The 24,806-nt window shown below is 36.1% G+C and overlaps 1 protein-coding gene across 4 annotated transcripts in view; it reads left to right on the top strand.

Moving 5' to 3' along the window:
* The window catches only part of GPHN (gephyrin), a 642,655-nt gene that overhangs the window by 544,892 nt on the left and 72,957 nt on the right, over nucleotides 1-24,806 (top strand). For all 4 annotated transcript variants that reach the window (XM_023517593.1, XM_023517595.1, XM_023517592.1 and 1 more), the window contains 4 exons: nucleotides 2,509-2,601; nucleotides 14,339-14,394; nucleotides 20,107-20,226; nucleotides 23,036-23,094. In XM_023517593.1, the coding sequence (XP_023373361.1) occupies nucleotides 2,509-2,601; nucleotides 14,339-14,394; nucleotides 20,107-20,226; nucleotides 23,036-23,094 (328 nt within the window). The remainder of the gene's footprint in view (nucleotides 1-2,508; nucleotides 2,602-14,338; nucleotides 14,395-20,106; nucleotides 20,227-23,035; nucleotides 23,095-24,806) is intronic.

Raw genomic sequence — 24,806 nt, 5'->3', positions numbered from 1 at the left:
AGAACTGATATTAAGGCCAGATGCAGTGGCTCACACCTGTAATCCTGGCACTCTGGGAGGCCAAGGCAGGTGGATTGCTTGAGCTTAGGAGTTCAAGACCAGCATGAGCAAGAATGAGGCTCTATCTCGATTAAAAAAAAAAAAATAGAAAAACTAGCCAGGCATAGGGGCGGGTACCTATAGTCCCAGCTACACACAAGGCTGAGCCACGAGGATCACCTGAACCCAAGAAATTAAGGTTGCTGTGAATTATGATGATGCCATGGCACCCTACCCAGGGCAGCAGAGTAAGGCTATGTATGTCTCAATGAAAGAAAAAGAAGGACTCCTCGGGAAGCACAAGCTAGTAAAAGCATTTTGAGTTCCCAGAAAAACTCATCTCTTGTGCAGTCTTGGATTATTAATCACAATTAGTGAACTATTCAAAATCCAAAAAAAGTTATCTAAGCTGGTATAGAACTTTAGTTTGATCTGCCACCCCAGGCAAATTAATTCCAGATAAGGAACCATCCTGGGAGGTTTATTGTAATCCCAGGTACCATGGGCCTCCCTACCAGTGATTACCTTATACCTCAGGTTCATTTGTGAATTCAAGTTGTATATACAAATACAAACTAGACCCTCTAGTCCCACCACTTCCCTTGTTTTACAAAGCAGTCCAGGATAGCTCTAAAATAGCTTCAGCCTCCTGGAAGTGTCTGAAGCTGAAATCTCCTGAGTTGTCCCTTCAAGTTCATCTGTCAAAAGGAAAAATTCAGTATCACTATGGCTATGGATCAAAGTACAAAATTTAATATCTCTTATATTTACTTTTAGGTCCTAGGATCTGGAAATAAGTAGGTGAGAAGGTCAAAGCCCAAAAATACAGACTCACTTATCCATCTCTGGAAATAATGAAATTTTCTAAGTTATCCAAATACCTTATGATACACAAGTCAAGTCTTGTATTACTTTACTGGCTTGATTTTTTTTCCTTTCTCCTCTTTCTCTTTTTTCACCTTCTATTTATTATTCTTTTTCTTTTTAAAAATTAATAATAAAGACAGGCCTCTTGACTAGAGGATTTAAGGAATTGCTCATGACTCTTAAAACTTTTATTCTTGCTGGCACTGGTTCAAATTTCTGAGCCAAAAGTGATTGTCATCCAGAGTAGTTTAAGTACTGATGTCACATGAAAGGTTACTAGTGCATTAGTAAAGGCACCAAATCACTGAAGTTAATGAAACCAAACTCAAAGGCTAACATTCTTATGGAATGATTGGAAAAGTACTTCTTGTTTTTTACATTTCTCTTTTTCAGAGAAAAAATAAATTTTATGACAATAAAAATGATGTGCTCATTTAGAAAACTTGGAAATATTCAGAAAAGTCTATAGCTAAGAGAATAAAAATCATGAATAATTTTAAATTCTAAAATAACAACTGCTTTATATCTTCATTTATTTTCTTTCCTTTTTCTATTAATATATACACATACATCTTAACATAATTAAGATTATACAGTGCATATGCAATTTGTATGTTTTAAGAATATATATCAAAGAATTTTCCTATGTTAATGAATATTCTTCATAAATATTATTTTAGCCTACGTAACATTTCATCCTAGGAATAGATCATTATTTATTTAAATATATTATTGATCCTTTGAGTCTTTTCATTCTTTACTAAGGTAATCAACTCTGAAATAAACATGTGCATAAAGATTTACCCATTTTCCTGAGACACATTTCTAAAAGTGAAACTATTAGGTCAGTAGATAAGAAAATGTTTAAGGAGTTGGAGGTTGCTGTGAGCTGTAATGCCACGGCACTCTACCCAGGGGGACAGCTTGAGGCTCTGTCTCAAAAAAAAAAAAAAAAAAGAAAAAGAAAAGTATAGGCTGGGCACAGTGGCTCATGCCCAATCCTAGCACTCTATGGGACTGAGGCAGCTGGATCACCTGAGCTTACGAGTTCAATACCAGCCTGAGCAAGAGCAAGACTCCATCTCTACTGAAAGTAGAAAAAAGAAAAAAAAACTAGCCAGGCATGATGGTGCATGCCTACAGTCCCAGTTACTCCAGAGGCTGAGTCTGAGGCAAGAGAATTTCTTGAGCCCAAGAGTTTGAGGTTGCTGTGAGCTACAGGGCTATAGCACTCTGCCCAGAGTGACAGAATGAGACTGTCTCGAATAAATGAATAAAATTTAAGAAAAAGAAAATTATATTTTGTAATATTAAAGGATTAATCACACATCAACTGAACATATCTTTAATGACTGTGTAACAACTCATATTCAAATAATCTCTCCAAGCATTACGAAGAATTTACTGAATATAATCTTTTATTTCAGACACCATGATAGATCTCTTCATTCTGTCTCCTATTCTTGGGAAAAATATCAGGAGGTCTGACTGAGCTCACTTACAAGCTGGGTCAGAGAAGCACTCTACCCATCTTGTTTATAACTGTTTGCTCACCCCATTGTTCCCAATATTTATATTTTTTCTTCTTTTCTTTTCCTTCAGATGGAATGGGGCGAGTCCTTGCTCAAGATGTATATGCAAAAGACAACCTACCCCCCTTTCCAGCTTCAGTAAAAGATGGCTATGCTGTCCGAGGTAAATATTTTGAATTTTTTGAGTATCAACAGACTCAGATTGTATTACTTTCAAATTTTTGAAAGCAGACACAGGCACCTAGTAACTGTTAGATCTATTTCCCCACAGTTGTAAGAACAACTTTATTCACAGATAACCAGATAGATTTAAGTCTTGATATTTTCTGGCACAATCTTGATAAAAACTCTTCAGTTAAAGTACTTACAGTTACATGAAAATTCTTACTTACAAATAAATATATAGGTATCAAATAAAAACAATGTACTATTTTTTTATTGTATTAATTTATTTATTCTTTTGGGCCCTACTCACGTCAGACAATAGACAGTTATGGTGTGGAAATTTTCCAAAAGTTTTCTACTTGAAAACATCTACATGATGTTTTCATGACACATCAACTGAACATATCTTTAATAGAAAAAAGAGCAGAGCAGATTCCCATCCCAGCAATAAAGTGAGACACTCTGTTCTCCTGCTTTAAAGGTCACCGAAAAGCTTCATGAAAAGCAAGCATAGGGGAAACCTTTAATTCACTGAAAGGCGCCATGTTTCAAGTGTCCCGGATAGTATCAGCAGCTCACCCCTCAAAGAGTCTGAAATTACATTGGTTGTAAAAGCAAATGCCACGTAGCATCTGCCTGCTTAAAGTCCACTCTGAGAACCCAAAATGAAAATTTAACTGAATTACTAGAAACTGTTACTGTTTTTTGTTTTTATATGTGCCTGTGATCTTTGAAATATGTATGTACACATTGTGGAATGGTTCCATTGAGCTAATTAATGTATGCTTTACCTCACATATTTCTCATTTTTTGTGGTGAGAAAATTTAAAATCTTCTCTCTTTGGGATTTTCAAACCCCAATACATTGTTATTAATGTTGTTGGTTATTAACTCAGGCTGATATCTTTGAAGAAATGTCTAAAAAACATTTTTCAGTTTATCAGAGCTATTGAGAATGCCAATTCCTTTTTAATGGTCAGTTGTGGAGTCTCTTACTTGCTTTTGTTTTTGTTTTTTCTTTTTTAATTACATCTGGCCATTAAAATGTTGGTTGAGCATCCTTACTCCAATACAAAATGCAAAATTTCTGATTCTGAAACTTTTGAGCACTGACATAATGCTACAAGTGGAAAATTTCAAGGTCGACTTTGTGTATAAGTCACAGTCTAAACAGTCAAAACTTTGTTTCATGTACAAAATTATTTAAAATATTATGTAAAATTGCCTTCAGGCTATGTGTGCAAAGTATATATGAAACATAAATAAATTTCGTATTTAGACTTAAGCCTTATCCCTAAAACATTATGTATATGCAAATATTCCAAAATAGAAAAATTCAAAATCCACAACACTTCTGGTCCCAAGCATTTTGGATAAGGGACATTAAACCTGAATTTCCTTTTTCTTTTAATTAAATACATTTGTTTATCTCCTCCATATTCCAATACCATCTCTTAATGTATTTTTTTATGTTGGAGACATTATAGCAAATGGTTAAAGTTGTGGGCTTTGAGCAAAGTTGAAGTGATCTTGGTTCTAGTACCAGTTTCATCTGTGTAACTTTGAGCAAATAACTTAAATTTTGAGGCTCTCATCTGTAAAATTGCAATATTCACCCCAACAGACCTCAATAATTTTTTTATTTATTTATAGTAACTGCTGTTATTCTCATTATTGTTGTAAATATTTTCCTTAGAACATCTATGAAAATGGTAACATTTATCTGAATTGTTACTCTAATATTCTCTGTAAATAAAATGATGGGGCAACTGATCTTACATTTTAATTTTCATTAATGTATTTTTTCTTAGAAGACTATCTTGGGTTCATTCACCTCATTCAGAATGATATTATTAGACTAGAGTACTTATGAAATTGGCAAAGCTAAAACACAAATAGCAATCCCCAATTACTCTTTATGTTTTTTTTCTTCCAAATTGATTCCCTCTACAATGTTTGTTTGAATAAATATTGTCCAGAAAGAAAATGATGTTATTCTTCCAATGGCCTCATTGGCTCTTCTTCTTATTATTATCCATCTAAAAAATAAATTCTGTTTTGATCACATAATTTGTAGTCATGCAGGAATTCTATAAAATGACAAAGAATTCTTCCAATATAGAACAACTGAAAATACCAGAGACAAGGAAGGCTATTTTTTTAAATATTCTTAGTAATATAAAGTAGGAGAGAAGTAGAGGCTGAATTATTCCCAAACCAATGTTCTGTGATTTTTACATGAGATAGCAACAGCTCAGTGAAAAGAAACCATTGTTGTTAGCTTTTCTTACTGCCAAAAAAAATTAGCCTACATGTCCATAAAAGAGCCTGCTGAGCAGCCTGTGAACAAGATTATGTAAAATTACCATGTAGTATCTTATTTATTCTTTCATTTTAGAATGGTGCTTTTTTTTAGTTATTTCATTTTTAAAAATCTATAAAATGACATCTCTTATTATAAAAAGTCTAAGAAATTATCTACCATACAGCTGATTCACATTATTTCTTTCTTGCAAAGAGTTGCTACTTCTCTAAGATATATAACATGTAAACACATAACAAATAATCTTTGTGGATTTTGGTTAAATCTCAAAGTAGGAGTCTGGCATGGTGGCTCATGACTGTAATCCTAGCACTCTAGAAGGCCAAAGCAGAAGGATCCCTTGAGCTCAGGAGTTTAGGGTTGCCGGGAGGTAGCCTGACACCATGGCACTCTAGCCTGGTCAACCAAGTGAACCTCTGTATCAAAAATTAAAAGAAAAATCTCAAAGTAGGAATAGCTAGTGTGTTTTGCAAAGAGGCACGGTCTTACAAACATGATGAATTTTTCACTTTACATACACCTCCTCAACTTTGTAATTCAGGGAGATAAACTCTATGAATCCTAAAAATCCTTTTTACCATATTCAGCAGTTGAGAAGATTTTCATTTCTTTGAAGGTAAATGCATCTATCCCTCCTTTCTGTGTTAGAATACCACCCCAGGCAGTATTTTGGTAAAGAATATCCTGAGGCAATTGTTGTGGTTCACTACCACTCTCTACTTCAAGTACCTCCTTCTTTCTGCCGGCTTCCTTTACTCCCCACTCCCTTTATTCTCCCTTTTTTTTCTTCTCCTCTGCCTTTGCCTTAGGCTTTCCAGTAATAACCAGTGGCACTCGTGAGCATTGCTAACCCTCTAGGTGTAAAGAGGTTGCTAACTTGCTCTGGATCACTAAGCATTAGCCAGTATCCTTCAGAAACATGTGGGATAAAACTCCAAACCAGTTGGAAGATCACTTGCTTTAAGGTATGTGGGTTGAAAAATCAAGACAGTAATAAAATGACTAAGGAAATCACAAATAAGTAGAAACAGTTTAAAATAAAACAAAAGAAAGAAGAGAATATAAAAAAGGCAAGATTCAAATGATAGTATGAATAATAGGAGGTCAGTAACCTAAAAAACCTAAATCTGCCTTCAGAAGAGAGTGAATTTGAAAGATAAAAGTAGAGAAATGAAAATGAAAGTGGCATATTAACAATTAGAATCAATATTGTATTCTTATTCTTTATGTTTTTGAGTTTTATTTCTTCCTTCACAATGATTAAGATAATCATCCTCCTCTAGATGTGTTCACACCCTCCTTTAGATGTGGTGCTCGCCCTCTCACAGTTTCTTCTTAGAATTAATAAAGGCAAAAGTACCCTAGAATCTCAAGTTCAGCTTTCTTGAAAACCTTCAATTTGAAAGGTTTTACTTTCAAGTTCCCTTGAGAACTTGTTTTGGGGTCATTTAGAAAAGAGTATTTTAAACAAGCCAAGAATTATTTTAAGAATAGTGGGTAACATAACAATTCTGAAAGGACATAATTCAGAGAAATCCTTGCCATTTGAGTAAAGTTAGTTTTTTAAGTTTTTCCTCTTTTATATTCAGATTGAAAATACTTATGGAAAATACAAAAAAATCAAAAAGAACATTTTTAAATTAACCATTATCTTATTTTTTGGCTACTGTTAACATTTTGTGGGGTTACCCTATTTCCAGGGCTTGAAGTACACTAAAATTCAATATAGATTATTCACAGCCATTTTGACTTAGAGCTAGTTCATATTATTTCAATGATAATCATGTTTTGACTGTGTCCATTTAAATCCACTTTGGCTATAACTGGGTTCTACAACTCATTTGACAGCCTGTTATTGCTCTCTACTATAGAATGAAGAATAGAGCCTTATGATATGGGATTATTATAAATGTAAGCAAATTGATAATTTGGAATAATTAAGATTAGTTAATTCCAAAAAGTTTAAAATAGACATTTAAGGAAATAATATCTCCTTTCCCATTACTAACAATTAATAGGCATTTTCCCCTGGAAGATTGTGGTAGAGAATTCAAAATGGTTTCCCACTTATCTGTCCTATGCTCAACTTCCTGTTTTTCACAAGAAAAGTCAGAAGATTTGAAATTCCAAACAAGTTACCTAATCTAGTTCTCAGTATAATTGCAGCAAATATTGATCTTCCTATTTCAGCCTTGTTACCTTCTCTTGACACCTTTCTCTCCAGTCCCTCCTAATCTTAATTTTGATAGGCATATATACTATTGCCCTGTGCCTATCATCTAGTCTCAGTTTGATAAGCAGAGTAGATAAATTGTCATTCTTTCTGCCTTATTCATGCTCTGTCAAAGATATTTCCTAGGATCTCAGAAAGTTATGCCATGTCTAAAGCCCTGAGTTTATTCAGCCTTAACATGAAAATGATTAGACTTTTATTGTTAAAAATAAACAGATAGCTATACAGTGTTTCAACAGTCTTAAAGAGAGATTACATATGGTTGGGAAAGGAAAGTGAAGTATAATTCTGTGGCAAATAGTTTGGGGATGATCACTGTCTGTGTACATTGCTACAATGAATAGTTATACAGTGGTGTCACGTTTATTTCAGATGTGTCAAAAAATCTTCAAATAAGTAGGTGAAAAAGACTAAAAGTGGTATCTAGACCTTAAAAAAGGAAGAAGAAATAGTTCAGGGTGTAGCATTAAGCATTATGAATTGCTTACATAATATATTTGCTGTTAGGGTTTGGTTTATATTGCTTTTATTACCTTCCTCAAATTAAATTCTACAGTTACAAAGGAGAAAACTCATTAGCAAATAAGTCAGTACTAGAGGGGAGAAAAGACTCTTAAGTCTTTCTGAAAATTTTTAGAATCCATCCATTTTTTCAAATGGCATACTATGGTTTACTTTATTTCCTTCCAAATTTTGAGTTCATGAGCCATCTTTCCTTCGCTTCCACTTAAGCTTGTAGAATTCATCTTGAAAAATGGCAGCTTTGGCTCAGCGCCTATAGCTCAAGCAGCTAAGGCGCCAGCCACATACACCAGAACTGGTAGGTTTGAATCCAGCCCAGCCTGCCAAACAACAACTACAACCCAAAAGTAGCTGGGTGTTGTGGTGGGCGCCTGTAGTCCCAGCTACTTGGGAGGCTAAGGCAAGAGAATCACTTAAGTCCAGGAGTTAGAGGTTGCTGTGAGCTGTGATACCACAGCACTCTACCCAGGGCAAAAGCTTGAGGCTCTGTCTCAAAAAAAAAAAAAAAAAAAGGCAACTTTGTTTTGTCCTGTCTTTTTAAGAGATGTTTAAAATAAATATAGTCATGTAACAGATAATGATGTTTTGGTCAACAATGGGCTACCTATACAGCAATGGTCCCATATTATAATGGAGTTGAAAAACTATCATCTAGTGACATCACAGCTATCATCAGGTTATATAGTGTAATGCATTGTCTTTCCCATAGATATGTTTAGATTCAAAAATGTGTAACCATTGTTTCACAAGTATTTAGTACAGTAACATGCTGTACAAGATTGTAGCCTAGGACCAGTAGGCTATGCCATATGGTATAAGCATGTAGTAAGCTAGGTTTGGGTAAATGTGCTGTATGATGTATGTACAACAAAACTGCCTAAGGATGCATTCCTCAGAATGAATCCCTATCGTTAGGTAATGCATGGCCATATCAGCAAGACAGATGATTTGAAAATTATTTTTCTGTCTTGTAAGATAGTCCTTTGTTTTAATGTAAAATCAAGACTTCTGTGGTCCACTAATTTTTTATCTTCAAATGTTATTACTTTGAGTTTTTCTATATTTAGTTCTATCTTACAATGCACCGCTCCTCAAAAAGGGTAGTCTGTGAACCCGGAGTTTCAACATTAACGTGTTAGAAATGTAGAATCTTAGGCCCTATCCCAGACCTACTGAATCAGAATCTGTATTTTAGCAAAATCTCAAGATTATTTGTGTGCACATGAGAGGTGGATAAATACATTACTATGTGTAAGGGAAATAATAAAAATGACTCCTTTGTTGATAACAAGAACCTTCTATATTCCTTCTGTATTATTGGTTGACTAAGCCTTCCTTAGCCAGCAGTATAGAGACATATTTGCCAGGTGAGGCATTTCAGAGTAAGGTAAAGAACACAGTTCAAGTGAGTACATATATTCTCTCCCAACTTGGGATATCTTTCTTGAGTTAAAAAAAAGAAAGAAAGAAAAAGGTCTTGTTCCTCAGAACTACTTAAGAGCTCTTATGCATGCTGTCCTTTACACAGGCTTGTTGCTGGGTGAGCACCGGCCACTCTTCATTCACTCATGTTTAGTTAGAGCATCTGTGCAGAACATTGACAAAAGCATTTTGGGTAGATGTGCACTGGCAGAGAAATAGGAGAGAGAAGGAAGATTGAAGAGCAGACGATTTCAAAAAAGAAATAAAAGAAGTAGTCTCTATTTCCAAGGAGCTCGTAATCTAGATGAAAAGATAAAAGATACACACTGATGGAATTATTTATGAAAATTTACACAGCACAATGGCAACAATACACAGTTTATAAACTTTCCACCTACTATTGGGTTGCCAAATTCTTTTTTCTTTTAACAAATATTTATTGAACATCAGTGATGAATTAGGCACTATGCTAAATGGAATAGTAGCATAATCTATTTTATTTATGTAGAATTAAAGCAGTCTTTCTAAATACCCTTAAGATAGTGAATGTTCATTCAAGTTTTAAAGAAAACAATATACATTGGTCAACAGAAAATATATATAACAAATATAGCATTTTGCTTAGAAAATATTATTTGTTTATGAAGGTGGTTTTCAAGACACATTCCCATGAACCATACTCATTCTTTATGGAACGTTTTGAATATTTGACTTTTTTTTTAATTTCAGATTAATATGAGGGTACAAATGATTAGGTTACAATGTTTGCATTTCTTAGGTAAGGTCCCTGCTGTGCCCAATACTTGACATAATGAACATACACTTAATACCTTTTATACCGCAAGTACTAGAGATTCTCTTAGACACATAATCAAATAACTACAAATACATATTGTTTGGGGAGATGAGATCTCGCATGTAGCCGCAAACTCCTGGCTCTGGTAATTTTCCTGCCTCAGCCACTTACAGTAGCTGAGACTACAGGTAGATGCCACTGTGCCTGACTTGCAAATACATTAGAAATTAGAGTTATTTAAGTCTACACTACAGAAACAAAGAAGATAGAGGTAACTCTTGAAGGAAAGGAGTCAGATGTGACAACATAGAGAAGATGATACTTGGGCAGAGTCTTAAGAGCGAGGAAATCTTTAATCAGAAGACAAAAATAAGAAAAGCACACTTTAACTAGCAGAAGTAGCATATATCATGAGATGAAATATGAATCATCTTGGTACTGTCAGGGAACCACAGGAGTTAAAAATGACTAGATTTATATAAAATGTGAGGAAGACATGAACCAGAGGTCTTTTCACATGATGTTCTTTTTGCACATAATGATGAAGCATTTCCACTTCCTAACTTTGTGTTGTTCTCTCCTCTCCCTCCATCCCTCAGCCTTCACACTTGTACTTAACTTTTACTCATCTTTCATATTAAAATCAGAAATCCTCTTACCAGGCTTTCCCTAACCCTTCAGTGTAGCTCACTACTTTAATTGTATATTCTCATAAAACCATGTTCCTTTCCTTAGAGTGCTTTTCTTAATTTCTGTTTCTATATTCATTAAAATGACTATTTAATTTGGCTTTGAAAGTTTTGTTTTAACCACACCCATGGGAAGAAATATATTAAATACATTACATGTCACAAGCCAATATACATTACATATATGTATAGTACATATACACTCATATATAACACAATACAATACATATAAATGTACACACCTAGGCACAGGTAAGCAAAAACAAGTTTCATGAAACAAGAGTCATCCTTACCATGTATGAAGAAATGTATTTTCCATCCTTCATTAAAACAGTATTTATAGTTTTCATTAAAATTGTTCATAATTTTAAAAGTGTTTTAATTCATTTCGTAGCCTACCTCCATTTGTGATCCAGAGTTTAAAGAACTTAATAACTGTTGGGCACTGCTTTAGAGAGGAAACAATGTCCAATTTTACTCCCTACTCTGTCCCCAGCACCTAGTATGACACTTAGGGCATAAAAAGACACTCAGTAATTTAGTGAATGAATAAAAAGAAAGAACTAGTTTAAAAGGTATCATTTTTAAAAGTGTGATTATCCCCATTTTTATCAACAAGAAAACTGAAAGTTAGGTTAATAATTTTGCTGCAAGTCATGAAGCTATTAATAGGCAGAATGAGGACTCAGATTCACCTTCGTTTTATTCAAAGCCATGATAATTTCCCTCTTGTGCAGGAAGTAAAAAGAGAAAATGTCTAGGTTGCTATGGGAGATGGTAAGCTGATAATTATTTCTCTGCTAGAGAATAATTAAAAGTAAGTTTATTCACATTTGAGGCGCAGTTAGTGTGAAACTCCAAAAGATAATTGATGTTTTAATTTCTGTAGTAAGAAAATCACCATTTGCTTTGAAAGACTGCAAAAATAAGTGGGGGATAGATAAAATAAGACTGGTAAAATGTTGATAATTGTACAAGTGATAATTTCTGTGTTTATTTTACTTTTTTCTTTAAAAAAAACCAATGAAAGTAGCTTAATAAAAATAGCATTGCAGCAAAACTCTTCTAGTTTTTACAAATGAAAACTGAAAAATACCAGCCTGACCAAGAGCAAGACCCCGTCTCTACTAAAAAATAGAAAAACTGAGGCAGAGGATCACTTGAGCCAAGGAAGTTGCCGTGAGCTCTGATGAAGCCACTATACTCTATCCAGGACAACAGCTTAAAACTCTGTCTCAAGAAAAAAACAAAAAAAAAAGACCTGGAAAACATAATACGATTCCAGAAAACACAGGAGATTCAAGAGTTGATTAACCAAGATAATATCTATAAAGCACAAATACAACACGTATTGATAGAAGAGACTTACTGTTAATTTTTGTCCCTCTGGACATCAGGTTAACAACCAAAGCCATGTGCATAAAAGTGACTCATTATAAACAGAATTTTACATAAGCTTTTAGAAAAAAATACCACTTTGTGTTTTTACTTATTTATTTATTTATTTATTTTAGAAATAGAGTCTCATTTCATCACCCTTAGTAGAGTGTTATAGCATCACAGCTCACAGCAACCTCCAGCTCTTGGGCTTAGGAGATTCTTTTGCCACAGCCTCCTGAGTAACTGGGACTACAGGCGCCCGCCACATGCCTGGCTATTACTGTTGTTGTTGTTGCAGTTTGGCAGGGGCCAGGTTCGAACTCACCACCCTCAGTATATGGGGCTGGCTCCCTACTCACTGAGCCACAGGCACCGCCTTACTTTGTGTTTTTATAAAGGAACAATTTCATATGCCCTTTTTAAGAGGGAAAAATTTTTTTATTACTTACCAGTGTGATTGCAAATGTAATTAAAATTTTTAAAATAATGTATTATCTTTTCTGGATATCTTCCCCCAAAACTGCTGTATGCAGGTGACATAGAGGTAATGGCCATGATCATAAAATTCATTAATTAGAAAGACATTACCTTGACAGTAGTATTGGCCTAAAAGCTACATTAAACATAAAGAGAACTCTCTCACATTTCTAGGATTTTTTTTTTTTTTTTGATATAGAGTCTTACTCTGTCACCCTGGGTAGAATGATAGGGCATCATAGCTCAGAGAAAACTCAACTCTTAGACTTCAGCAATCCTCTTGCTTCAGCCTCCTGAGTATCTGGGACTATAGGCTCCCACCATGGTGCCCTGCTAGTTTTTCTATTTTAGTGGAGACTGGGTTTCACTCTTGCTCAGGCTGGTCTTGGAATTCCTAAGTTTACTCAATCTACCTTCCTTGGCCTCCCAGAGTGCTGAGATTATAGGCGTAAGCACTGTGCCTGGCCTCCAAGAACATATTTCATCCAGCCACCATTACACTATAGGGGAAAAAAAAAAAAGTTGTATAAGAATTTTTGTTCCAGGTTGGTTGCAATAGCTCACCAAAAAAGAAAAAAAAAAAAAATTCCATCCTACTCTGGAAATTGTTTTTACAATTTAAAAATAAATAGCTTGGATCAGATATAGTGGCTCACACCTATAATCCCAGCACTTGGGAGGCCAAGGCGGGCAGATTGCCTGAGCTCAAGGGTTCAAGACCACCCTGAGCCAGAGTGAGACCCCGTGTCTAAAAAATAGCTGGGTATTGTTGTGGGCGCCTGTACTCCCAGCTATGTGGGAGGTTGAGGCAAGAGAATCACTGAATCCAAGAGTTTGAGGTTGCTGTGAGCTAAGATGCCATGGCACTCTACCACGGGAAACCTAGTGAGACTGTCTCAAAATAAATAATTAATTAAATATATAAAGCCAATGGAAAATATGGATCACTGCAAAAATAAAAATAAAAATACTGTGCTGGGAATGAAGAGACCGAGTGTTAATCCTAGCTCTACCACTAACCAAAAATTATTTCAGATGTTTAACCTTTTTTCTACCTGAGTTCCTTCATTCTATAATTCATTTCATTCAACTGTAAAATGGGTAAAAGAATATATGTTCTTCCTATTTCATTAGGTTATTATGAAGACCAGCCTGGGAGGTAAATAACAAAATGATATTAGGCTGGCACAGTGGATGATCCCTGTAACCCTAGCATTCTGGGAAGCCCAGGTAGGAGGACTGCTTGAGCTCAGGAGTTCAAGACCAACCTAAGCAAGAGCAAGAAATAGAATAGAAATAGAAAAATCAGTGGGGCATCATAGTGGGCAGCTATAGTCCAAGCTACTCAAGAGGCTGAGGCAGGAGGATTGTTTGGATCCAGGAGTATAAGATTGCTGGGAGCTAGGCTGATGCCACAACACTCTAACCTGAGCAAATGAATGAGAATCTGTCACAAAAAAAGAAAAAAAATCATAGAAAAATGGGGAAATAAGGATACATGTATAATATGTAGTGATACACCCACATATATCCTTACGTGTGCATGGACACATTAAACATGGATAAGGTGGCATTTGTGTAGGAGGATAGGCTAAGAGAACTCCTTATTAGAAAAGTACAAATGTGGAAATTTTAGAGTGACTGGAAGACCATCTCCAGTGAAGCTAAGAAAGGCAAAATATCTCTTCTATCAGTATGTGTGAGTTGTGGATACCAATAACCAAAGTGGTAGTAACAAAGCCATTGTCAAGTCTAGGAGATGAGAAAAATATTCCACTTCTCTGAAGCCCTATCAAATAATTTGAGTCAAGTTTTAGAATTCCAATACAAGATTCTTGTTCCTTACTATAGGTCCATACTGATGTTTGCTCTTGTTTCTGTTCTATCTCACAGCTGCTGATGGCCCAGGAGATCGTTTCATCATTGGGGAATCCCAAGCTGGTGAACAGGTGAGATTTATAGACCTGAAAGGCCCTGAAGATTTTAGCATCATGCACTTTGGGGCATCTAAGTCTAAATTTCTCCTCTTGGTATAGTAAAAATCTTAGAGAAGGATTAGTTAGAAGGCTACCAAAAAGATGAAACGATGACTCCTATGAAAACCAAAAAATTCTTTCCTTAAAGAGTCTACACCTACTAATATATATAATGTTGGTATATCTCAGAGACATGCCTTAAAAGTACTTTCAGCTCTGTTAGTGGATGATTCTTTTTTACAATATAAAATAAAATGTTCTCAATAGGACTACAATTTCTAGTTGGTCTTCTCAGACTTTTCCTTGTGTCACAAACAAGGAGATTTAGAAGAAGCAGATTAATTAATGTGTGTAGCCAATTATTTAGATTAATTTTCTCATTTGGGACCTAGCTAAGGAAAAGAAATGAAGCAGGCTCGGTGCCTTTTCTATTAAGAAATGAAGCAGGCTCAGTGCCTGTAGCTCAAGTGGCTAGGGCACCAGCCACATGCACCAGAGCTGGCAGCTTCGAATCCAGCCCAGGCCTTCCAAACACCAATGACAACTACAACTTAAAAATAGCCAGGAGTCATGGCGGACACCTATAGTCACAGCTACTTGGGGGGCTGAGGCAAGAGAATCACTTAAGCCCAAGAGTTTGAGATTGCTGTGAGCTGTGATGCTACGGCACTGTACCCAGGGTGACAGCTTGAGACTCTGTCTCCAAAAAAAAAAAAAAGAAATGAAGCAATAGGCCAGCTTATACCTGTAATCCCAGCACTCTGGGAGGTTGAGGTGAGAGGATCTCTTGAGCTCAGGAGTTCGAGACCAACCTAGGCAAAGTGAGTCCCCATCTCCCATCTCTACTAAAAAATAGAAAAATTAGCTAGGTGCTGTCCCAGCTACTCTCGAGGCTGAGGCAGGAAGAATGCTTGAATCCAGAAGTTTCAGGTTGCTGTGAGCTAGTCTGATGCCAGGGCACTCAAGCTTTGGCAACAGACTGAGCCTCTGTCTCAAAAAAAAAAAAAAAAAAGCAGCAATAATGGACTATAATGAAAATACAATACATAGTCCTTACACTTTTGAGAGCAATAATTGGCTATTCAATTAAAAATCCATTGAAGTGGGAAATCATTTTATATCCTCAAAATAAATATAAATTTACCTTAAATACATTAACAATTACTTGTCAGTAATTTAATGGAGAGCCAAAACTTTTCTTGTAGGAAGTATACTATTTGAATTTCTATCAGGTCTTTATTTTTTTTAAAACAGTCTCACTTTGTCACCCCTAGTAGAGTGCCATGGCATCATAGCTCCAAGCAGCCTCAAACTCTAATCCTCTTGCCTCAGCCTATCAAGTGGCAGGGCCTAAAGGCACCTGCCACAACATCCAGCTATTTTTAGAGACAGACTCTTGCTATTGCTCAGGCTGTTCTTGAACTCCTAAACTTAATAAATCCACCTGCCTCGGCCTCCCAAATTGCTAGGGTTACAGGCAGGAGCCACTGCACCCTGCCTCTGTCAGATCTTTCTTATATAAACCACAACCAAAAGGCATTGTCTGTGATTTTTAGTTTGGGTTTCTTTCAAGTGAAGAAAAACTTAAGGACATTTGCAAAGCCTATATGTACAGAATCCATCTAGATTTTTGTTATATTTTTATACTTTTTTTTCAGTTGCTTCACTTACACCTAATTTGACAGCATTTCCTAACATCTTTTATAATGGTGGTTTTTAAAAGGATTTATTTAATTTTTGTGGAAAAAATAACTTTTCACTCATATCATATCGATACTTATTCAAATTACCTAATTCAAATTTAATTGATTCTTGGACTGGTAATTTACAAGTATACTATATACAAAAGAAGAAAGTATATTGTGGTCATTGTTACATTTAAGAGGAAACAGCATTTGTCAATTCAGTGAGTTAAAATGTGGGTTAGAGGGTGGTGCCTGTGGCTCAAAGGAGTAAGGCACTGGCCCCATATGCTGGAGGTGGCGGGTTCAAACCCAGCCCTGGCCAAAAACTGCAAAAAAAAAAAAAAAATGTGGGTTAGAAGAGCAACTACGTTATTAAATAGAACCAAAGGAAGACGAAAGCACTTTTCTTCTTTCTGCCCTCCTTTAAGGTATTCTCTTCCTGGAATAGGATACTCAACTGTTAACTACCAAGTACTAATAAGTGCTATGTAAAAATAAAGGTGTCAAATAAATAAAAATAAGTAATATTTTTAAATGAAGGCAGCAGTTTTGGCAAAAGCTACATCCCATACCTTTTCATCCTTGGTTTAACATGTAGTTTCATATGTATTAACAATAGAAAAGGATTAAGGAAATACTTAGAAGGATGGTGCCGGTGGTGGTAACCCTGTACTCCGTTTCCAGCATCTTATAATTAAAAAGGCCCATATACAGATTGCTGAAGATAGCTGGCACTGCGGTGATGTACATCCTGTCTACATTGCACACAGGCTAGCTTTAATTCCCATAACTGTTTCTCTGACAAAAAGAATAACTAGTTTTAATTTTTATTTCTTTCTGATATAGGGACCCACTCTGTCACCTAGACTGGAGTATAGTGATATGATGATAGCTCACAGCAACCTCAAACTCCTGGGCTTAATGATCCTCCCACACCACCCTCCCACATAGCTGGGACTACAGACATGTGCCTCTGTATACAGATGATCTTTTTTATTTTTTGTAGAGACAAGCCCTTGCTATGTTGCCCAGCCTGATCTCATACTCCTTGGGTTCCAGCAATTCTCCCCTTACTCCCAGCCATCCAATGTTCTGGGATTATAGGCATAAGCACCGTTCTTGCGCTTGATTCTTTTCTATAAGTAACTTATGTTATAACTTCATAAGTTATTTGACTTCTTGATATCTACCTATGTCCGTAAAGAATGGACATCTAAAGTATCCCCCCCCTTTTTATTTTGACAAAGCCATAAAATAGCAATTATCCAAAGACTACTTATCTAATCTTTAATTGAGTCTGCCCAGCATTTATGAAGCGCATCTGTATGTAGCAGGTAGTAGGTTCTAGGTTTAGAAATAAATTAAGGCATACTACTCTTCAGGAATTTATATCTAGTAGATAAGATTAAGTATAAGCAACCAAATATTATACAGTATTTTAAGTGTTAAGCTAATGGTATCAGTCAAATGCTTGTAGAGTACTATGTGTCAACAAATTAGAAAACTGAGCAGAAATGGGTACATTCCTAGACATATATAACCTACCAAGGTTGAACCAAGAAAAGAAAAGGTCGGGGAGTATCAGGGAAGAGCCCAACTACAACTCCACTCCCCAGAGAGAGGAGTATCTATCTCCACAGCCCAGAATCTAGGGGGCTAGTCCAGCTTCAGGGAAGCAGGGTACCATAGTCGATTGTCTGTAGGGCAGGGTGTCTCAGCTCAACCAGTGCTCTGTTTCCCTGGGACACAGGGCATAATATCAACTCAACCCTTGGCTGCACAGCTGCTCATCTTGTAAAGGTGTGTGCCAGACACTTTTCTAGGCCTTGCAATGGTAGAAAAATTTGTATAGGAAGAAGATGGCTGAAGAAGATTAATATAGGGACTATTTCCAAAATCTGGACCAGGCTAAGGGACACCAATACAAGAATTTGAAGCACCTCAGCACTAGCAACAGTGACATTCCATTACCCTGTCTTGGTCAGAAGAGGCAAAGGAAACAATGGTACCTCAACCTGGGAATAATCATAGGTAGGGGAGAGGACCACCCAGTAGGAGCTGTGGTGGCCCTCAACAGCCAATGCCTAAACCATCTCCAAACTATAGTCTAGCAATAAAAGAGCAAGGGAAATAAAACCCCCCCTTCTTTCTCCCACCTGCTTCCATCTAATCTCCTGTTGGTCCTTTCCATTGGCTGAACCTAGTCAGAAACCAGAGTGATAGGAACCTGTCCATAGAGGTCTATAGCATAGAGCCACAGCACAGGACAGAGCATGAGGATGTGATCTGGAGAGGCAACAGAAAATAAATATTTGTCTTTGTAGTACTTATATTCTAGAATATATAATGCACTTAAAACTATACCTAGTATAAGAGATTTGGGGTTCAGTAAACAGTTATTGGCAGTATTGTTAGTGGTAATATAGTAGAAAAAAGATTTTTAAAGCTTTTCTGATAATTTAAATTTATACTTTTACATTGCTTGTACTTCACAAAGTACATTATGGTGGGTATTTTTTCTTAACTATTCTCTAAGGGGTGTGTGTGTGTGGTTATTTTATTTTATTTTATTTGGCAGCAAAAAATATGTACAACATTAAATGTACCATCTTAATTTTTAAGCATACAATTTGTAGTGGCAAGTATATTTACATTGTAGTGACTTAAGTTTTAAATACAGTCATGCATCACTTAATAGATATACGTTCTGAGAAGTGTGTCTTTAGATGATTTTGTCATTGTGCAAACATCATGGAATGTACTTACACAAGCCTAGAGGGCATGGCCTATTGCACAGCATGTTACTGGATAGTGTAAGCAATTGTAACACAATAGTAAGTATTTATGTAAACATATCTAAACAGAAAGAAGTCTGTCACTGACCAAAATGTCATTATGCAACACATGAGTATGCTTACAAAGCAGACATCTTGGGAAAGGTGTCTTTTTGTAATTGGAGAAATAATATTGTCTCAGGATTTTCTTTTGGGGGGAATTTGAAGCATTCTTTTTCCCAACTCTGACCTTGACCCCTGACAAGTGACTCTGCCGAGACCAGATCAGATCTATCAAATGAATCTTACAGAAATATGCTTTGCCCTGTGCTGCAAGAAGGTAGCAGCATATACCAATATACTGTCTCTTATATCACCCTTATGAGAGTTCAGAAAATGAAATTCTTGATTCTCATTTTGAAAAAAATATGTTTAACCCAGATCATTACAGACAATGGAATCATTTTGAAATTATTTAATGACATTTGCTAGACTTATTAATTGATATATGAGCTAATATGTTTTAGAAAGATTTTTAAAAGCAATAATTAAAATGATATTTCTGATGTCTGTTGCAATGACTCACACCTGTCACAAGAGGCTGACACAAGAGGATTGCTTGAGCCTAGGAGTTAGAGGTTGCAATGAGCTATGATAATGCCACTGTGCCCTAGCCTGAGCAAAAGAGAAAGACCCTGTTTCTTTATTTAAAAAAAAAAAACTTATGTTTCTGGCTTCTGGCTTGCCTTTATTTAACCAAAAAGTTTGGTCAGTAAATTATTATATTTCTCAAATATTAGAACTTGAAGAATATGAAGTTCTAATCTTCTTATAAAGATGCTAGTTTTTCATAATTGTCATTCATAGTATCATATTGCCTTGCATTCTTTTCTTATAAACGTTAAATCACTTTACATATATTAAGAATAGTCACATGATTTAAGTAAGAGATAATAGTGGCAAATAGAGGTGGCAGTTCTGGAAAAGGAAAGCAAGCTACCAAGAAGGACATCTAATAGTCATTACCTTAAACTATATGTATTAAGTCAGCCTAAATCTATTTAAAGCCTCTTGAGTGTGAGTGTAACTATTTGCGGGTAGCTTTATCACACAGACCCAAAATGAATAAACTGTGAGACTTTCTCTTATATTTAATTTCTAAAAAAATTTTACATATCCTGTAGCACCAAAGTAAATCACTGTTTTTTTCATGTTTGTATTTCCAGCCAACTCAGACAGTAATGCCAGGACAAGTCATGCGGGTTACAACAGGTGCTCCAATCCCCTGCGGTGCTGATGCAGTAGTACAAGTGGAAGATACTGAACTTATCAGGGAATCAGATGATGTACGTGATCAGCAGGTCTTCCCACACCATTGTTTCTACAGCAGTATCACGTGACACCCATGTTCTGCAACGTTTATAAGATTAACCCAGGTTTTTTGTTTGTGTTGGGATCATACATTGTATAGGTCTCCAGTAAATAAGAAATTACCTTAAGCTTGGCTAGGCATGTGTAGCTCAGTAGTTAGGGTGCCGGCCACATGCACGGGGGCTGGTGGGTTTGAATCCAACCCCAGCCTGTGAAACAGACAAACAGACCAAAAAAAAACAGGCATTGTAGAGGGCACCTGTAGTTCCAGCTACTTGAGAGGCTGAGGCAAGAGAATCACTTAAGCCAAAGAGTTTGAGGTTGCTATGAGCTGTGATGCCACAGTTTCTACCCAGGGCTACAAAAAGTAAAACTCTCAAAAAAAAAAAAAAAAAAAAAAGAAAGAAAAGAAATTAATTACCTTAAACTTGAAAATCTTTTCTTACAGGAGGGATTTTTGTAATCATTACTATTGTTATAGCACAGTTTGAAGCATATTTGACCCAAGAAATTTCACAGGCAAACAAGAAAAGAAACTATCTCAAAATAGAAAAGCAGAGATATTAACAGTGACATGCTTTCTAGCTATAAAATTCGTCATTTGGACTAGCATCTGATAAAATGTGAAGTAACTCATGAAACTCAAAATTAATAGAGAAGAATTTAACAAAGAAGACATAGACAAGTTCTTCAGTGTTCCACTAAGTCAAGCATTTGAACTAAATGATCTTTTCTGTAAAACCTCTGCTTTTATGTATTTCAGGGAAAAGTCATGCCACCAAATAATAATCTGGAAATATTAAATTTATAGCCATTTCCCCTTCATTCATTTTATGAAATAAAAATCTCTGGGATCTTTTTGAGTCAAAGCAGGTCTTTATCTCAGTGAAACTAGTGGCAACTGTTGAGATCACAGTATCAGCCACTAATAAAAGTAGAATAGATTCAACTGAGGTTGTAATGACTACATATCTTATTTGTTTTGTGAATAAGTTTAAGTTATTTTGTATTTTTAAAACTGAGGTTAAAAATAAACATACAGTCTTCCAGGCATAGTAGATAGTGAAATCTGGCCATTCTGAGAGAGAACTGATTTTCTTGATCCGGAGATTTTCTTAATCACCTTATCACATGTAGGGCTTATAAAATTCAACTCTTGGCAAACAGATCACATTGCCTTCTGTTAAAACTGTCCAAGCGGATTTATTGGCATCAGACAAGCCAGGAAACCATTGAAATCCAGAACATATGCTTCCACAGACTCTGCCAGATGATGAAATACAGTTCAAGTGTCACAATATTGTTCATACCTACCTGTAAAATTGATGGTCACCATTAATTTACCGAAACCTACTACCAGGTAAACTGTAAGTCCTTCACTAATATTTCTGCAGGTATTTGGGAACCTTGGCATGGTATTTAACCCATTATTCAGGGGAACAAATTAGAGAGGTTCCCTTCATGCATATTCAGTTTATCTATTAGGGTAGCTCTGTGTGCGTGCGTGCGCGTGCATGCGTGTGCGTGCGTGTGCGCGTGTGTGTGTGTGTGTGTGTATTCCTTAAGAATTCAATACTTAGGCAGCACTTGTAGCACAGTCAGCCAAGCACCAGCCACATACACCAAGGCTGAGCCAGCTAAAAAATGACAACTGCAACAAAAAAAACATAGCCAGGTGCTGTGGTGGGCACCTGTAGGTTCAGCTACTTGGGAGGCTGAGTCAGGAGAATCGCTGAAGCCCGAGTTTGAGGTTGCTGTGAGCTATGACATCACAGGACTCTACTCCAGGTGACAGCTTGAGACTCTGTCTCAAAAAAAAAAAACAAAAAGAAGAATTTAATATTTGGTAAACACACTTTAGGCTACAGCTCAGCCGTAAACAAAGAAAAAAAGTTCTATCATTTCCCACATGTATGAACCTAGAAGACATGTTAAGTGTCGACACAGAAAGACAAATGCTACATTATCTCAAGGGATCTAAAAAAGTTGATCTCTTAGAAGTAGAGTACAATTGTGATTATCAGGGCTGGGGCATCTGGGTAAAGAGGATGGCAATATTTTATCAATTGTACAAAATTGTACTTATATAGGAAGGATACATTGAAGAAATGTATTTTACAACTTTGTGACTATTATTAATACAATATATTTTATTCTTAAAATATATAAATAAAGATAGAGTCAAAGGTATACAATATTTTATATAATCAAATGGTTAATAGCATCTTGAGAGATCTATATATTATTTTCATGTAAAAATGTTCAAGTTTAAAAATTTCAATTTGTATAATAAGGTAATGGTTTTGATCCACATAATTTGAATACTAGGATTTGACACAAAACCAAAGTTTTTAGAAACCTGTGCTAGAAATTCATAGTGTTTCAAAGGTTTAGTAAATTGTTTTCTGTTTGCCTATATTTGTATATATTTTGGGCCTATTTGATGATAAAAGCAATCAGAAATTCTATTAAATTGTTCAGTTTGTGGCTCGGTGCCTGTGGCTCAAGTGGCTAAGGCGCCAGCCACATACACCTAAGGTGGCGGGTTTGAATCCAGCCCAGGCCCACCAAAAAACAATGACGGCTGTAACCAAAAAATGGCTGGGCATTGTGGCGGGCGCCTGTGGTCCTAGCTACTTGGGAGGCGGAGGCAGGAGACTCGCTTGAGCCCAGGAGTTAGAGGTTGCCACAGCACTCTATCCAGGGGGATAGCTTAAGGCTCTGTCTCAAAAAAAAAAAAAAAAATTGTTCAGTTTGAAATTACATGACCTGCTCTTATTATAGGGGACTGAAGAACTTGAAGTGCGAATTCTGGTGCAAGCTCGTCCAGGCCAAGATATCAGGCAAGTTCAAAATATATAGAATTTAAGGCCAATTTTTGCTTCTACATGATCATGGACTCAGGGAAAGCCTGACTATTATAGTTCTGCCCTGTGGCAATTAGCCATTAGCTTTTAAGGCCTTACCAAGAAGCAAAGTGTTCTGAATTCTATATCCCGTATCTGCCCTACCTACTTTTTAATGAAGATGGTGAAAGTGAATGAAATAGTCAAAAGCAATGTGAAAAAAGTATAAAATCATGAGTCTACATAATCCAAAATTAATTCTAGCTCTAGATAATCCAGAATTACCCAACTCCAACCCCTAGATAACCCAGAATTTGATATTAACTAAGATCATGCCAGAATTGGGTATTTATACAATTAGCTGCCAACACATCCTCTACTACCTACCAGTATTAATGAAATAATGTGCTGTCCCTTATATACAAAGATAAGGCTATTATACTACCACAAATAGTTTGTGTACCTTATACTGTATTATTTTTTTTTATTATGGAATATGTCAACCCTGATTCCATTAATGCTAATTTGCGCTGCATTCCTTTGTAAAAAAGCTACAATCTCCCATCCCTATGGCGACATGCCATCTCTGTGGCCACAGGATCAGAACCAACCTAAGTGATCCAAGTGGAAATTATACCTGTAACTCTAACCTCATAGCATTTTTCTCTTTGCCATAAGCTAACCAGCCATAAACCTCTTATCATACAAGTTCTTGCCTTTTATCAAAGTTTGCAGTTGGCATTTTTAACTGTAATATAATATAAAGCAGTTTGTAAAATAATGAAGTACTATATAAGGTCTGGCAATTAAGTTCGTGAACTCATCCCAGAAAAAGTCCTACATACCTCATTGCTGAGTATCACTATGATCACCTTAGAAGTACTCCCCTTGGGAAGCTGTGCACTAACATCAGTGCCTGGTCCACCCTTCAAAGCCATTTTGGAACTCTTTTTTTCTGGAACGGCCATCAGGGCTGTTATTGTATTACTCTTGATGTCCTAAATGTTATCAAATTGTCTTCCTTTTATTATTTCCTTTATCTTTGCATAAAGAAAATGATTGGGGGCAGATCAGATGAGTAGGACTGGTGTTCCAATACAGTTATTTGTTTACTGGTCAAAAACTCCCTCATAGACAGTGCCATGTGAGCTGATGCATTGTCATAAAGTAAGAGCCTCACCTTTCTCATGCTGAAGATTTCTGGTAAAGACTTTCCTGTTTCTTTATCGATGTTTAGTTGGTCTGCTGTGCTTCTCAATTGCTTCTCACAATTGTAAGCCGACAATTGTCATGCACAGTTTGATAAATTTTTGCCAGGTTTCATCAGTTCTACTTGTTAGTGGCTGCCCTGACCTTTCTTCAGCAGTGATGCTTTCTCTCCCCTCAGAAAAATGTTTAATCTATTTCTACACTGCTGTTTTCTTCATGGTATTATTTCTATAAACTTGGACTAAGATGCTCCTGATTTCACTTCCACTCTAACCAAGTTTAACAAGAACTATTATGTTTGTTGGTTGCTCTCTTTCAAGCTCTGATGTTCTCTCAGCAACACACAAAAACATGCAGCAACGATAATGACATCACTTAGCAAGACACCGCCACACATGACCCCAACACAGCTGTGACACACTGTTATACCAAGGTTATGAAACCTTACCAAGCAGTACAGTGCTGCCAATGTAAGCACACAGTGGTGAGCTTATGAACTT

The sequence above is a fragment of the Otolemur garnettii genome, unplaced genomic scaffold (assembly GCF_000181295.1).
Source record: "Otolemur garnettii isolate 467f Iridium unplaced genomic scaffold, OtoGar3 scaffold00115, whole genome shotgun sequence".
NCBI lineage: Eukaryota > Metazoa > Chordata > Mammalia > Primates > Galagidae > Otolemur > Otolemur garnettii.
This window is presented reverse-complemented; position numbering and strand designations above follow the sequence as displayed.